Source organism: Labrus bergylta, chromosome 4, assembly GCF_963930695.1.
Source record: "Labrus bergylta chromosome 4, fLabBer1.1, whole genome shotgun sequence".
NCBI classification, from domain to species: Eukaryota; Metazoa; Chordata; class Actinopteri; order Labriformes; family Labridae; genus Labrus; species Labrus bergylta.
Window position 1 is genome coordinate 8,738,081 of NC_089198.1, and position 16,697 is coordinate 8,754,777.

Here is a 16,697-nt window from a genome sequence, read left to right on the forward strand (position 1 = left end):
ACACACACACACACACACACACACCTCTCTAACAGGGCTAAAAAATCACACACACACAAAAAAAGTTATTTTATTTAGTACGTATGTGGTTGAAACATACATGCTCACAGAAGGTGAATAAAAACAGAACCAAACCTTTGGGCGGCTGTGGCTCAGTTGGTAGAGTCGTCTCTCAACTGGAAGATCGAGGGTTCGATCCTCAGCTCCTGCAGCAACATGTCCCATGTGTCCTTGGGCGAGACTCTTAACCACAAGTTGCTCCCACTGCTTAATCGGCAGTGTATGAATGGGATCAGTTACTTCTGATGGTCACTTTCCACAGCAGCCTCTACCATCAGTGTGTGAATGTGTAGGTGAGACCTGCGGTGTAAAAACACTTTGAGTATTTAGAAGAAAGAAGGAAAGAAACAAGCTTAAGTCCATTTATCATCGATTATTATCAGTGATGGGGCAATTTAATTCAAATATCCACATGCTACATGTTAAAGGTGCACATATGGACACAAGTAGTGACCATGACATGGCCTGATTAAGAAGAATGACAAATCAATGTTACCATACGATGTCTCATCCATCATCTATCCTAAATTTCTTTCCATTTTTGCTGATTTAAAATTCTTTATTTAACGTGAGAAAACACACTTTTAGAAGTTCAGAGAAAACTTGCAGCCTTTCAAGTTCTAAACGTCACAACTCATAAAAATCTTTTCCATTTCCCTCGCTGTCTTTCCTTTCCTCTCTTCATCTCTCTCTCTCTCTTTCTCTTTCTCCATGTATTGATCCACTCTCTCCTCTTCTTCTCTTTTCTCTCCCTCCTCATCTCCTCTGCTGCTCATCGCCTTTGATCTTTTGGTTTTAATATGACAGAGAGCCGTGGGAGCCCAGATCCCCTCCAGCTGGGACGAACAGGGTGAGGCAGCAGGGAACAGAGAGATGCAGGGGAAGATGAAAGAAGTCTGTCTCCCTCTTGAGGGTTTGCATTCCCCCCCCCCCCCCCTTGAGGACATCTCTACCTCAGGGTGCAACCTGCCGTCGGGAGTCTGCACACACGCACACACACGCTCATCACCTGCTACCAAAATGTAATTACACCTTAAAATAGATCCGACCCAGGTTGGACAGATGGTAGCTCTTTCATAAACATAATCCACCTCTTGAGTAACAGGAGAGGTTAGAAACACAACAAAAGCCTCAAATCAAAGATAGGAATCTGACTTTTGTCAAACCCGCTCCGCTCCGCAGCTTTATCATTAGTGCAGCGAACAAGAGATAAAGACATTTACAGAGGAGAAGAGATGAGTGTTTTTCTGAGGAGTTTATCAGAGGTTCTGAAAAAAAAAACGATCAAAGGCAAAACAAGAACAATGACAGCAGCAGGTGTCAGCTGTTATCAGCACAATCTGAGGGATCTGACAGCAGAGGGATGGAGCTGATTATTGAGGCGCCGCACGCTCTGACAATGAAACACTGAAAATGCAACACAGACAAGGGAGATGGTTCAGTATAAGGAGGCTCACCTGAAGCCTCAGCATCGGCCCGAAAAACCACTTTCAGGCCCCTGTATCAGTCTGCAGAGGAGATTTAGTTACAATCATCATCATCAAATCTTGCACTTCAATCAAAGTTTTGTATATGTCTTCATACTCTGGCTTTTTCAAATCCCAAGAGACTTCAGTGGCTTCCCTAAAACATGGCATGCAGAAATACAAAGCTCCTGCAGTGATTTACAGGTTTGTGAACAAAACTTTCAAATGAACGATGAGTTGTTGAGTTGTTGTTGGTCGGCAGCTTCAACCTGCAAAGTTTTCCTTATTGCTCCCACAGGCTGTGTGACAAAAGAGTGATTTGCTGGTGTGAAGTCCAGATTAAATGACAACATAAATACATCAGCTCACAATAATCACACACACGTGTTTTCTTCAACTTGAAGTCCCCCTCATAACAGTCCAGGTTACTTTGCACTGTGAACTTTTCTCAGAGGTGTGAAAAGAAGTCACTTTGAGTCTTCATGTTGTGTTTCACTTTGTCAAAATCAGACCACAGATGTGTGCCATTAGCCCACTAAAAGATGAAACATTGCCACCCTGGCTAGTTGGCACCAGAACTACTGGTCAATAATTACAAATTAATCAGAACAGTCTGTCAGAATAATGTTTGATAAAGGCTGTTTCAGGTGAAACTGATATATAAATCAACCGGAGCAGTGACCAGCATAACCAGCATAAAGGTGTGTGGGTGTTAGCTACATAAATTCAGAGTGTTCTCTTTGCTTTAAACAAGTCGACGGGGGAAATTAGTCGTAAGTAACATCCCCTGAATCAGACCCATTCAAAGCTGTGACAGTCGTTAAAAATAACCAGAGATAAAATCATCATCATGCGTGACGGCTTTATAACCAGTTCAAGAAAAAGTCTCCACAGTTATTTAAACCAATCTAAAAATAAAGGAAAGTGACTTTAAGCAGTGATTTTTAATTTTTTAGGTATATTGACTTCTTTATAAAGTTTGATAAGCAGTTATCTCTGCTGCTTGGCCTCTATGTTGTGATGTGACTGCACATGTAGAGGTGTGCAGGTGTATCTGCTGAAGGTGCAGCTCGCTCTGCAGCAGGAAGTGGATCAGACATGCAGAGAGAGGATACAGAGTGAGTGTGACTTTATGCCGTTTCTCCCTGACTTCTTTATGTAGACTTCTTTGCAGCGGCCATTACAGTTGGAGTCGGTCAGAATAATGGCCTGCAATCTGACAACTGTGTGTGCGTGTGTGTGTGTGTGTGTGTCTCTGTGTGTGTGTCTCTGTGTGTGTGTGTTGTCACCATTATCCACAGCTCCCTTCCTCTCAGAGTTTGGTCTGCTGTTTTGCTCCGTAGCAGCAGCAGCTCCATAGGGACTCTTTTTTTTTCAGTAAACGGTGCATCACATAACAAGCTGTGTGAGCGTGCCAGAGCTCACTGTGGTCATCTCCGTGTTCAGAGCACAACGCTTTAGACCCGCACCACCCCCCGATGCTTCTGAGGAAACAACACACACACTCAAATGATGGTCTCATCGTATGGAAAAGGCTGTTTCTGTCTTTGACTTATCTAATCAGCGAGGCAGCAAAATCTGGTACCAGTGTGGATCTCATTTCACATCATTAAGATCTTTCATTTGTTCTGTTCATCTTTCAGTTCAGAAACATTTTTGAATTGTGCAGTGTGTATTCTTTGACAGCTGTTTGCTAGATGTTACTCGTTGAACTAGAAGAGTTACGTTCACAGAAACGTCCCACGTCCCCTGAACACCTCTGCTCTGCTCTGTGTGCTGGTGTTCAAATATCTCCACTTCTCTGAGAAGTCTTGCCAGCCTAGTCAGCGTTTAATGATTCTGACAGTGTAACAAAAAAAAAACCTTCAAACATTCAGATAACAAAGAGTCTTCCTCCTCCTCCTCCTCCTCCTCCCTCGTTTTTCTCTGAACAATATTGGTATGAAAAGTAACTCCTTTGCAGAACTTTCATAGTCTCCCTGAAGACATGCTTGAATTGATCTGATTAGAGGGGCACCTTTGCTCTTTCTCCATCAGTATACCAAGTCGTGTGGACGCCATCTTCCTCTTGAGCCGCTCTCAGGGTGGTTGCACCTTTAGATTTGGGATCAGAGAAAGCTCTTTTCAGACTGCTGATTCAAGCTGCAATATTTATGTTTGCCTGTTCTGGAGCCGATTTAAAAAAAAAAACTTAAACTGATATGTTTTCTGTGTAACACTGGGAGGAATGGTGTGGCACACACTCAAAGAATCAATAATAAAGAGCATTGAAGGCGTTCTCGAGGCTACCACCTTCCTCTACCACCCTCTGTTGCTGTTTTTTTAACTTTAATTTGTCACTTGACAAATATGGTCCCCACTCACTGTTTCTGCTTTCTATGCATAAATGAATTTACCATCCTTGGTATCCTTGCGTTTGTGCGTGCATGCCTGAGCCGTTCCAGTTGACACATAAATCCGTCTCCCATATGGCTTACATCTGATATAAACACACACACACAAACATATGCAGATGTTTTTGCAAACTTTCCTCTCCTTCCTTCTTTTCCACACAGCTCACCCTTTACACACTGTACTCATACACACACACACACACACACACACACACACACACACACTCACACTCTCTCTCTCTCTCTCTCTCTCTCTCTCTCTCTCTCTCTCTCTCTCTCTCTCTCCACCTGTGTCTTGTTTGACACTGTCAGTGGAGCCAAGTCAAGCCGTCTCTGTCGGTGTGTGTTGGACTCTGGCCTACATCAACGTTCAGCCCCGACTCAGGGCTGATTACTGTCTAAATAATCCATCCACACCGCTGGAACGCCAGACAGCCTGAGAGGGCGGGGGCGAGGGTCCTGTCGGGGGTAAAAAGGAGGATATAGAACCACAAGATATAGTATAAGTAAGAACATCATTTTTTGGTGAGTTTCAAATTTTAGTGAAGTAAAAGTTAAACTCATGCTTCATCAGAGTGAATAAAACTGATTGAAAACCTCAAACTTTCCCCTCTCTGATGACGAACAACCAGAGTATAAATGTCAGAATGTCCCAGAATCCCCTCAGGTTTCCACATGGGAGTTCTGAAAGCGTTGTTGTCATCCTTTTGAACGAGCCTTGTCATGACTTTCTGTCCGTCTCGCTGTCTGCCTCTCTCTTATTCTCTTTGAGCTGGTCTCTCTGTCGCTCTACCTTTTTTCTTTTTTTTCTCCCGTCTTTTCATGTCTCTGTCCCACCACTACCATTCTCTCTCTCGGGGGATAAAAGTTTCTGAAACTCTTCTTTCTCATCTGAGAATTGTAGTTATATATATATATATATAATATGAAAAGTCATTATACACCCACCTACACTATTCTACTCTCCATGATACTAGAGGTGTGGGAAAAAAATCGATACGGCATAGTATTGTGATATTTTGTGTGGTGATGTTATATCGGCTGCCAAGTACCGATATTTTAGAAGAAAAAAAATCATGTTCCAGTTGGATTAGACTGAAAAACCAACAGGTCAGATTGTGAGGTGTATGCAGCCTTTACAGGGTTTTATTTGAATCACAGTGTTGGTCAGTCTGTGGGCTTCACTCACATTGTGTAGAAATAAAAACACTGAAGTGAGATGAATAGACTGAGAATGTTTTCATATTTGACAAAACAGTTCTTTATTTTATTTATTTTATTTATTTTATTTATTTTATTTATTTTATTTATTTTATTTTATTATTTGAATTAGATTTTTAACTTGTTGTTATTTTTGATAATTATATTCCTGTTTCTTGAAAAAAAATTCCCCCATGGGGGATCAATGAAGTTTATCTTTCTCTTAACTTTGTGGACAAAATATGCAGTTAAAAAAGTAATATATTGTATCGCGATTCTCAGCATATTGCAAAATGTTTAAAATCCGACTGAATTGTTGACGACGCATGACCACAGTTAACGATTTATGTCTCCAGCTGTCCAGCATAATCTGAGTCCTCACACTGTACTTGTTCAAACCGGTGAACTTTTCTTACCAGACTCTGTAGCTGTTTGTCTGTAGTATGAACATGAGCTGATCAATTATGCACAATGGGGTTTGTCTCATAGCCCAACATGTTCCCACGAGATGCTTCACTTTAGACATTTTCCATTTGGGAAAAAAAAAATCAAAAAAAAATCACAAGCATAGATTTATATTGAGCTTTACCTTCCTTCTCCTTCACAGTCACAAACATGTAGAAAACATTTTCTCCACTATGTTTTCTCTCCATGCTCTCCACTCCCTGATACACCACACTCACACACACAAAACAAACAGGAAGCCAGGGTGATATAAACTCAGATAACATCTCCCCATGCTCAATGAATCCTCGAGTTATTGACGACGCCATCTGCCCGTCTGGATCCCATTATCAAAGTGTCTTCAAAGGAGACTAATTGAATTAGTGCAGGGATGTGTAATTGAAAGCTCGCTTTTAATGATGCATTGTGCTCTCGCACTGAGCAGAGCGTGGACATTAATCAGACGTTCCTGCGCCATGACGGATTGGACTGCACCGTGCACTTAAAGCATCGGCATTATCAAGGGCATCAAGTTTCTCGATCTGAAGAAAGTCGCCACATCTTACACCGCTTATCACCTGAACTTTAAAAAAAGTAGGAAACCCAAACAGAGGTGGAGACATTTTCAGAGTGATCCTCAAAATGCTTCATGAGATACCTCTGCATAGAAGTGCTGATAAATTAGACCTGATTCCCAGCTGCTGATCAGCCTGACATCCTACACCAGCATCGGCAGGAACAATCTCTGACCTCGGTAACTGACCCCATAAATAAGACACAGAAAGTCATGTGCTCCACTGTTTGATCATGACATCCTCTGACACTATGAAATGTGCTTTTGTCCACTCAGGCGGGCTGCGCAGAAAACCTCTGAGTGCTTTCAGCGAGTGTTTTTGGTGGAAATGTGAAGATAGGCTGTCTCCGAGATGAGCACACCTGGAGCTGTGTGTGTGTGTGTGTGTGTGTGTGTGTGTGTGTATGATGTCTCAAATCTCAAGGAATTTAGAGGTCACACACCCACTGACCCAGAAGCTGTTTTTGCATCACTGGCCTTTTTGTGTGTGCTGCTCTTTTGGTCTTTGAGCTGCTGAAATCTGACTTCTGTCATTTCCTTTTATGTTGACGATGTCACAGTCATATTCTTGTGCAGACCCCCTGTGGTGAACTTCAGAGGCAGGGATGTGTCATGGATGTTTCTTTATGAAGTCGGTGTGGGTAGGAATATTAGCCAGGCTCTTCATCTTACATTATTTCTCTCTGTGTTTGAAACTCAGAGCCAGATGGTGTGAAGTAGCCTTCGGGTTAGAGGTCAGAGTTTAAGGCTAATTTATAGTCTCTGGTTCTGTGTTTCATCCGGCCGTCGACATATGGAGCTCTGCTGGAGAGGGAACAGATACCAGTTAACAGTGATGGATGTCAGCGTGTGCAAGACTTAAACATGTGTTTTTTGTCCTGATGGCTTGAGCTATTCTCTGTCAGGAATGAGCACATATTTGTGAAAAGGTTTTCAGATGGTGGACATGCAAAAGTGAAGATTTTACTCACATTTTCATGCTCAATAAAACTATACATGGTCCACTTTGTCTGGTACTAATTCAAAGGATGACTGGATAGGTTGTTAGCCTTCAATAATGCTCACATGTTGGACTTGGTTTTCCACACTTCTGAGACTTTTATTGACTTTAGTACCTAACTTCAATGAATGTAAAGATACTTAATCACAGCCTCAAAATGAAAGAAACCCAACCTCTAAAGTTATCTCTAAACACTCTTCAATACTGGCTAAGCATCGCTAACCTAAACCTTTTCTTTAATTAGCAAAAGGTTTGGTTTAAAGCTAAAACTGGCTGACTGAAGAGTGAGAAAAAACAAACTCTTTGATTTGGTTAATTTTGATGGTGCAGGCACATTTCTGTTCTATTTGCATTAGTGTTGAGCTCTACTGAAATTGTGAGTAGCACAACATATCTGAGGATGTTCTCAGCTTGCATGGTCAGATATTAATGTAGTTATTTTAAACTAGAATAAATGCTCACATTAAGCAGAAATCACCCTAAATACCTCTGTTTTTTCTCCTATTTTAAACATATGCCGTCTCAGTTTGAAAGTTTCATTCTGAAATCAAAGTGTTGCATTTGGTCTCTATAGAATTTTCCAAGCATCTCTAGAAAGCTGAACTCTGAAAATAAATCTCGGCTCTCTCCTTCTTTCTCTTTTCCTCTGCATGCATGCATCCACATCAGTTTGTAAGTGACAGCGTGGTCAAAGTGGCAGGAAAGGGGAGTGGGCAGCACTTCATTAAAGTGCAGCATTACTCCACTCACTCTCTCTCTCCCATACACACACACACACACACACACACACACACACACACACACACACACACACACACACACACACACACACACACACACACACACAAAGGGTGCAGACCACTTCATTTAGTCTGAGAGATAGAAAGGACAGGCCCCAATGGATTCTCCCATTAATCTTTAATGAGCCCCCGGGCCAGAAAACTGCCCGCCTGCCTCTCCTTCTGCACATCCAGGAAACAAACAATGACTCGGCTGGAAAACACATCGGCAGCTCGTACCTGCCTGCCTGTCCGTCTGCCTGCCAGCCATTAACCCCCCACCCCCCACCCCCCCCCCCACCCCGCCCTGAATAATTAATGTGGCTATCTGTCTGCCGAGCCCACGCCCAGGAACGGGAATGGGCAAAGACTTGATGGTGTGGTTGGGAAAAGTGTGGGGAGGGAAGAAGTGTCTACTCTGGACTTTGTAGGGGGGGGATAAAAGCTGATTGGTCCTTCTGTCAATCACAGTGCTGCAGTCAGCGCACGTTTCTGCTCATGTTTGTCAGGGAAGAAATCATCTATTGTTTTTCTGAAAGCTGATATTTAAAATGTTTCTCTTAGGGTGGACTTCTAGTCTCTTTGTCTTCATTTGTTGCTTCTTCTCTTTCTCATGTACTTACCCCTCTTCCTCTCCTCTCCTCTCTTCTCCTCTCCTCTCCTCTCCTCCTCCTGCTCCTCCTCCTCTTTTTCTTTATTTGATTTCCCCTTTTCATTTTCCCTTTCTGTTTTTTTTTCTTCCCATCTTTTTCCTTTGTTTTCCTTTTCCTTGTCTTCTACATTTAGTCTAACATATATCATGAATACAGCATCATGTGTGTACTTCTATCAGCTCACTTTCATTTGCCGTGCAGATACAGAGGAGGTGATCTGTAAACAAACATGATGACTACCTAACAGGACCCCCGTCCACCTCCTGCAGCCTACACATGCTTGTTTTTATACATAAAACATCAGCAGGCTGTGATCTCTCCCGAGCAAACAGACCTGTAACCTTTACAACGGCAGATGTTTGAAAGAATGAGAGGCCAAGTGTAAAATCACTTCCATTAGCCGAGGATTAATCTTCAGATACGACCATAGAAACAGCAGTTTCTCACAACAAGGTCCATTTCTATCATGACAAAGGAAATTCAGAAATGGATCGATCGTTGTTTTTGTTTAACGTCTCGTAGAGCGGGAGAGTTTCTGCTCAGACACTTTTGATCTGATGCCAAATGTGCAACTCCGTCTGCTGCTGGTGAAGCTCATGTAGGCCTAACATGATCCAAACATTCACAGCTATAGCTCAAGAAATGTGTGGGAAAATAAAGTGTAGGGGCAGCTGAGGCTTAGTGGAAGAGTCGGCCATCTCTTAACGGAAGGTCAGGGGTTCGATCCCCCAGCTTCTGCAGCCACAAAAAAATAAATTAAACATGTCCGGCTGATGTGTCCTTGGGCAAGACACTTAACCCCAAGTTGCTCTCACTGCTTCGTCGTCAGCGTATACATGTGTATGAATGGGATTAGTTAACACTGATGGACACTTTAAATAGCAGCCTCTACCATCAGTGTGTGAATGTGTAGGTGTGACCTGCGGTGTAAAAACACTTCGAGTAGTCAGAAGACTAGAAAATAACTTTACAAGCTCAAGTCCATTCTACCATTGCTCAATGTTTCCTGTTACCTTTATTATCTTTATAGATAAGAAGAGACAGGGGGAAGAAAAACCTCTGCATAAGAATGAGGTAACACTGGCCTCTTGCACTACTTCAAATATAACAGTAAATGCAATATTTACTGCACATGTTGTTAAGGTCTTACTTCCCATTTCTCCTTTATTATCTTTCCATTTCCCCCCCATCCTGTCTCGCCCATGCACAGCCATGAACACACACACACACAGCCTGCCGCACGCAGACATACCCACACTTTCTCTGTCTTATTGCAGGATAGAATTGTCAGCGTGCAGCCGGAGTCCTCGGAGATGGTGCATATTGAAATAAAGGGCGTGCGTGTGCCGTGGTGAATGTCGATCTCATTTACTCCTTCCTCAGATAGCGACTCCTCCGCCTCCCTCTCTCTGATGCTCGCCCCGGCCTCACTCTCACATCTCCTGATTTATATTAAACTGTGTGAGATGTGTTTGTCAGGCTCCTTCAGTGGTTACTCGTTCTGCTGGATATTATTCATCATATCGGTCCAATATGAGTGTTTTTAAAATGTCTGTGAGTTTTTCATGGCTCCTCCATACATGAAGACAAAAAAGTCTTTAAACAGTACAAAAACATCGATCGAATGCTTTTAAAATGCACAGAAACATAGTTTTCTCTAAATAAAGAGCCAGTTTAGGAAAAGTATTGGATCTCTACTGATCCAAGGAGTGTATTTGAGGAGTCACACTGTCAAATTTTAATCATATTTGGAGATATATCAAGTGTATTGACATCAGTTTAAACGTTCATCATCACTGAGGCGATGTAGGGCATTATTACTTTATTCTTTCTACGATTCGTTTAGCAGACACATCAGAGAGTAAGTACAACACAAGCAAGGGTCTAGAGAGGAGGTGATGTCAGTAAGTTCAAACAAACAGCTTTCAGTCTGATTGGACACACAGGTGCTGACAGGAAGTGACCAGAGGCAGAGCACAACATCGACAGCTGTTCTCGAGTTCTAATCAGCATCAAAACCATCCTAAAAATCATCATCGTCATTATCCAATCCAACTTTATTTGTTAAGCACTTTAAAACAACCACAGTTGACCAAAGTGCTGTACAGAAGAATAAATAAAATAGCTCATGAGATAAAAGAAAACTACATGTGAAATACAGAATCAAGTTATAAAGACATAAAACATAAGTAGAATGAATAGGCACGCAAAAAATAAATTAAAGAAATAAATAAATAAGTCGACGTCAGGGGAAAGAGATGGGTCTTAAGAAGAGATTTAAAAACAGGCGGAGACAAAAACCATCATCATCATCGTAAATAAATTCTCTTTGTGACGTTGGTTTTGATAAGTGCTTTATAAATAAACTTTATTATTATTATTATTATCATTAATATCATAAAGTGTGTAGGTGTTCATGAAAGAGCTGAGTCTTTAGCTTTTTCTTAAAGGTGCTAAGGGACTCTGCAGATCACATTAGGTTTGGTAGCTCGTTCCACCACCGGGTTTGACTTTATCCGAGGAGAGTACTTTAAATACTATACTTTAAAGGGAGTGAAATAACAGAGAAAATCAACAGGAGCATTTCTTACTCACTGTTTTTGTTCTGTGTATTCTGCTCCACCACTGTTGCACGTTGTTTTTCAAAGTGCTAAATGAAGACTGACAGGTCAATTTAGAGTACCAACATTATTCATTCTGTTTATCACACTGATGTCTTCTTCCTTGTGTTACGCTGCACAAATCACCCCTGTTTGAAAGCTTCATCAGATTCACATTTTTTCTGTCTTTTACTGTATTCAGATCTTTGGGATCTGCCTGTATGACTTGCAGTTTTTCTCTCTCCGTTGTTTCAGTCTGCTCTTTCATATAGCAGCTTCTAAACTGAGAGACAAGGCTGGATGGATGTGTGTTTGTCACACGTTGTACACAGTCATTCACTGCCCCTGTAGCTGCGGTGCGTCCTCCAGGCGCCCGGTGTGTCATGGCAACGGTAGCGGCAGCCACGGTAACGGCAGCTTCATTTTCATAGTGATGAGGCGGCCGGTTGCCGGGGAAGCTCGCTCTGCTGCTGCTGCTGCTGGCTCGTCGCTCCTCTCCGGTGTCGCCCTGAAATTTTAATGACCTTCTTTCTCTGCTTCTCATTTTTCTCCTCTTTGCCTCCCGTGCCCTGTCTCTGTGTGAGAGTGTGAGAGTGTGCGTTGGTGTCGCAGGGTCAGTTTCAAACAGACATGTACCAAGTATCCACAGAAAACACTCGAGGAGATCAAAGGCTACATAATCTCTAAAGGTTTTTTTAGTAGGGCATGTATTTTTATACTCGTGGAAGACCTCCTCTGAACTGCTCTTCTTGGCGCCATCAGGTTAGCATCTCTGCTTACTTAGCTATTGAAAGATTGTGGACGTTTTTTTCAAAGTTTACCTAATTGACGTAAGAACGAATTCACAAAAAACGATGGAAGAAACTTATTTTTGGACAAAACGGTCAAAATCCTACTGAAACCTGCTCAAACCTTGCTAATCGGGGTATCAGGAAGAAACATTAGCGGACAGTAGTTAGACTTGCGCTGTGTAGCCTTGAGAAGCTGCCAATAGAGAGAATGGAGTTTGCTTTTCTGTTTTTTTGTTTTTCCTGAGGGCCTCTCACACATGGCGCCATTGGTCGGCCATTTGTAAGTTTTTCAGGCCCTTGGTGAGGGTGGTTGGCCATATATATTTTTGTGTGTGTCATATAATTGGAAGTACTTGACTTTTGTCTATGACTTCTCATTGGATTGACCGTGTTCAATCAGCTGCTCTGCCTGAGAGGAAGGTCTCTATTGACCAGTCCTCTCTTCTTCAAAAAGAGAAACCCCACTGACCGACAGCGACAGCGCCGTCTGCGCCATATCGTCAAAAACAATCTTAATAAGAAGTAGCTTTATTACAAAACTGTCTGAGTGGTTCTACATAGTAACATATATCCAGTCTTTGGACTTTTGGTTCTCTTTTTGATGACTTATACTGACTATACTGAGATCAGTACTGACTATTGCCACCTGCTGTTGTGGAGGTTATAAACCATCAGACAGATGCAGAAATGAAGTGCTACTCAGTTCTGTGGTTGATTCCAACTTCTCGGCTCAAGCACAGGTGACGTGAAGCAAATCAAAAGTTGACCCTCACTTGTTCTTCGGTGTTGGTTTGGTGTGTCTGATGCTTAAGTTGACAACATTTGAAAAACTATAACATCACTATCTGATCTAACTTGGAAATCCCAAGAAGAGTAGCTACTGTTTAAGAGAGAAGCTAACGGGGATCTTAACTATCAAACAAAACAGACAATCCACTGTCGTCAACTTTTCTGTCATTGGAAGCCACTTAGGGTCGTGTACTGTAACATGCTAGCTGATTATTCTGAGGTCAACATGTAGTCTAATGACTTTCAGCCAGTTCATGACAGGATGTGGCAACCATTTAAATCTCAAAACAGTGTTCTGCTTACTGATCTCAACAACTTTTGTACATTTTGTGAAGTAGAGACTAATCAACGGGAAGCAGCACAAACAATCAGTCATCACTGTGTGTGTATGTGTGAATCCTTTTGGTATCTTTTTCAAGTTATTTAACTCCTCTGTTGTCCGTTTGTGCTTTTTACTTTCTAGGAGGACGAAGCCAGAGAAGAGGAAAACGGCAGGATCGAGCCGGTTGGTCGAGCGGACTCCTGCATTGACCACACCCCTGTGAGGTCACTCGAGTAAGTCCTCCCGTCATGGATTTGTTTTTCCTGCTTTACTCCGCTCTCTCTTCTGTGTCCTCACACTCACGCTGAAACTCAAGAACCTGCTGACACACGAGCGACTGCTGATCACATTGATGCATTTTGAAGCAGTCTTATTCCTCAGTATTAACATCCCCTGTTTGGGAAAAGATAACTCTAATCTCAACATTCACACTTCAAGTGTTTGCTCATCAAATATTTGCAATATTTAAGACTCGATTATCTGCAGAGCTTGTTTTACGTTTTCCCACGTGGACAATATTTAAAGGTGATCCAATGTTATTTTTGTGCGTCATCATGCTTACTAATCCTGTGAACATTCTGGGTCTTTTCTTGTTCATTCCAGTAATAATAACATTGGATACACATTCCTCCTGCGCTGACAGAGATGTCTGATTGTCCCCAGATCTCAGCGACGACTTGTTAGCAGCAGAAATAATGGCCAAAGCCACGGAAATAACAATCAAGCTGTCTTCAAGTAGATTTTCATTTCAAAGTTACCTCGTTTAAATCAACTCTATCCTCCCTTTTCCCTGCATAATTACACACATAAAGATTTTAAAGGTAGACCAGCAGGTTCTTTATTGCAATCCAGGTTTGTTTGTCGAAAAAAGAAAAGAAAAAAAATATCTCATTTCAGCCCCGCTTCCTGATTTACATAATTCTCTTTTGTTGCGAGCAAAAATGATCCTCGTCTCGCCATCGCCATCGCCAGCTCTCCCACGCACTAACCCATTCAGCACCTGTTATTAACCGCTGTGTATTGTTTTGTTGTTGTTTTTTTTTTTTGCTCTGTTGCATGCCTCCAGTTTAATATGCAGGTATGGTATTGTTGTTATTCCTCTGATTTCCCAGAGATGCGGCCTTCTCCTGCCTCTTAGTTGTCAACAAGGGACCCATTTTCCCCGAGCTAATCATAGTCATTTTATCAAAGCTGTGTGTCGATTAGATTTGGCAGCTTGTAAAATGTGCCTGCGTGTGATGTGAAGAATGCTGGCCCAGAAAAAAACAAATAGTTTTTCCAGCATGTTTTCTTCTAGAGGATTCAAAGACCAGAGTTTACAAAATGGACTGAAACCAAACTACATCTGTGACAAAATGCCAGATAAAGTTTGAGTTTAATTTCCCTTCATGATTAAGCCTTTAGCTTGATCCCATTGGTGCACAGATCTGCCATTAGTTCGGGTTTCAAAGAACTAAGCATTGAGCTCATGGACGGACTTTTACACCTGGGATGTATAAAACAGGAAGTCAATGTGTTAAAGTTGATCAGAGTCTCACTTGAGTTTCAAACACATGAAGCAGTTCTTCTTCTTTTCTTCAAACTGCAGCGTTATTTCTCCCCCCATCAGAGTTCAGCCTAATCCTGCCAAACACGCGGTGATAGGTTATTCCTTTTGTTAAGCCTGTGTGTTTTTTGATTTTTGCCTGTTTGCACACATGAAGTTTTACTTTCTTACTCGTTCCCCAGATCTTTGGTCTCACTCGGGCCACAAACTCTCTTACTGGAAAGGCTGTGTGTGACCAACCAATCAATCAATCAATCAATCAATCAATCAATCAATCAATCAATCAATCAATCAATCAAACTTTATTTATACAGCACCTTTCAGACAAATTAAATTGCAGTTCAAAGTGCTTTACAAGAGTACAGAAAAGTTGATGAAAAGTGGTTTATAAAATCATTGAGCGACTAATGCACACCAATAAGAATTAAAAAAATATGTATAAAAATGAAAAAATAAAATATGATTATAAAAGCAATAAATTATTAAAATGAATACATAGGAGAAGAATATTTAAAATTGTAGCAGGATAAAAAAGACGACACAATAATGTTAAGATTTTAATTTATATAAAGCACTATATAAAAGCCAGACTGAATAAATGAGTTTTAAGACTTTAAGGCTCAACAGTGTGGTTTTAGAAGTAAATATCAGAAAATATGACTCTTAGTAGGACAGTGTTACGCACAGATTATGTAACTGTATCTTTAACACTGTTAGAATCGAGCAGGATTGTAAGATTGTCGTTATTTTATGGGCCCAAAAAATATTTAAAAAATGATTTCAGGTAAAGCTCCAATAATAAAGTCTTCAGTCCCTCACTCCTCCCTCTTAAGGTTGATTTAAGTCTAACATGTTTTCTTTGTGAGTGATTTGTAATCCTGAGTTTTCCCTTTTTTTTTTCTCCATACACGTGTTTGACTTGATTTGGATTGCTCTGTTTTATTGTCCTTATGTCCGTCTCCTTCTTATTTACTCTTTTATTCTCTGTTGTCATCATCCTGTTTCCTTTTTTCTTATCCACTCATTTCTTGTTTTGTTTCTCCCCACATGGTGTCACCCCTCTCCTCTCCTATTCACACCCTTACCCCCCCTCCCTCCCCCCCTCCACCCTTCTCCTCCGTCTCCCATCTGTCACCGTCTCCCCAGAGACATAGTCAAACTGGTGGAGGTGTCAAACGACGGTGGGCCTCTGGGGATCCACGTGGTGCCTTTCAGTGGCAAGGACCGCAGGTAACAAAATATCCAGAGCCAAAGCTGTTCACTCCGATTGGAGGAAAGAAAAAACAGACGGAGCCTTTAACAAATCAAATAAGAGCTTCTTTTTTTTTTTTTTTTTGTTTTACTCTTGCTTACCCTGTTGATTTATTTTTCTCATTGTGATGTCACTTCCTGTTATTTTGTGACATAAACACAAACGACATAGATCTACAACTTAGATTACTAAATGACCTGACACATGATAATTGAGGAAAGTGTATAATGTTTTGATGTTTTATCAGTGTTTTTGTTGTGATGAAATGTCTGAAAATGTCTTAAAATGTTTCCTGTCCCTGGGATTACAAAGAGCTGAGCTTGTTCTCATTTTGATTTCTGATGGGGTTCGGGTTCAGAGTCCGAGGCTCGCACATTTGACAGCTTTGAGATAAGACAGATAAAAGGCAAATTGCCACCTCACTGACTAGTTAGCTTTGTTTTAACAGAAATGGTAAAAGATTGAACTTAAACTTTTTGAGGGTCACACACACAAACACAGCCATGAATACCAGACATTCCTCTTTGATGCACATGTGTAATCGCTTCATCACTCAATGCCACACACACACACACACACACACACACACACACACAGGTTGGCATCATGAAGCCATTTGCCAGTTTACAGTGATCAATCATGTGTGTTTAGAGTCTGCAGGTGACTGTCATATTTCTGTGCAGCTGCTGTCACTTCAGCTTTAAGAGATTCAAAGGAAACACTGAGCAGTGCACACAGCACAAACACACACAGGAGAGAACATACCTGCATTACATTCAGAAATACACACACACACACACACACACACACACACACACACACACACAC

At 41.5% G+C, this 16,697-nt stretch overlaps 1 protein-coding gene across 8 annotated transcripts in view; it reads left to right on the forward strand.

Moving 5' to 3' along the window:
- pard3ab (par-3 family cell polarity regulator alpha, b) overlaps nt 1–16,697 on the forward strand; it is a 270,589-nt gene that overhangs the window by 112,942 nt on the left and 140,950 nt on the right. For 7 of the 8 annotated variants that reach the window (XM_065953638.1, XM_065953641.1, XM_065953634.1 and 4 more), the window contains exons 6-7: nt 13,213–13,304; nt 15,764–15,847. In XM_065953638.1, the coding sequence (XP_065809710.1) occupies nt 13,213–13,304; nt 15,764–15,847 (176 nt within the window). The remainder of the gene's footprint in view (nt 1–13,212; nt 13,305–15,763; nt 15,848–16,697) is intronic. The other variant, XM_065953637.1, reaches the window with a different exon arrangement.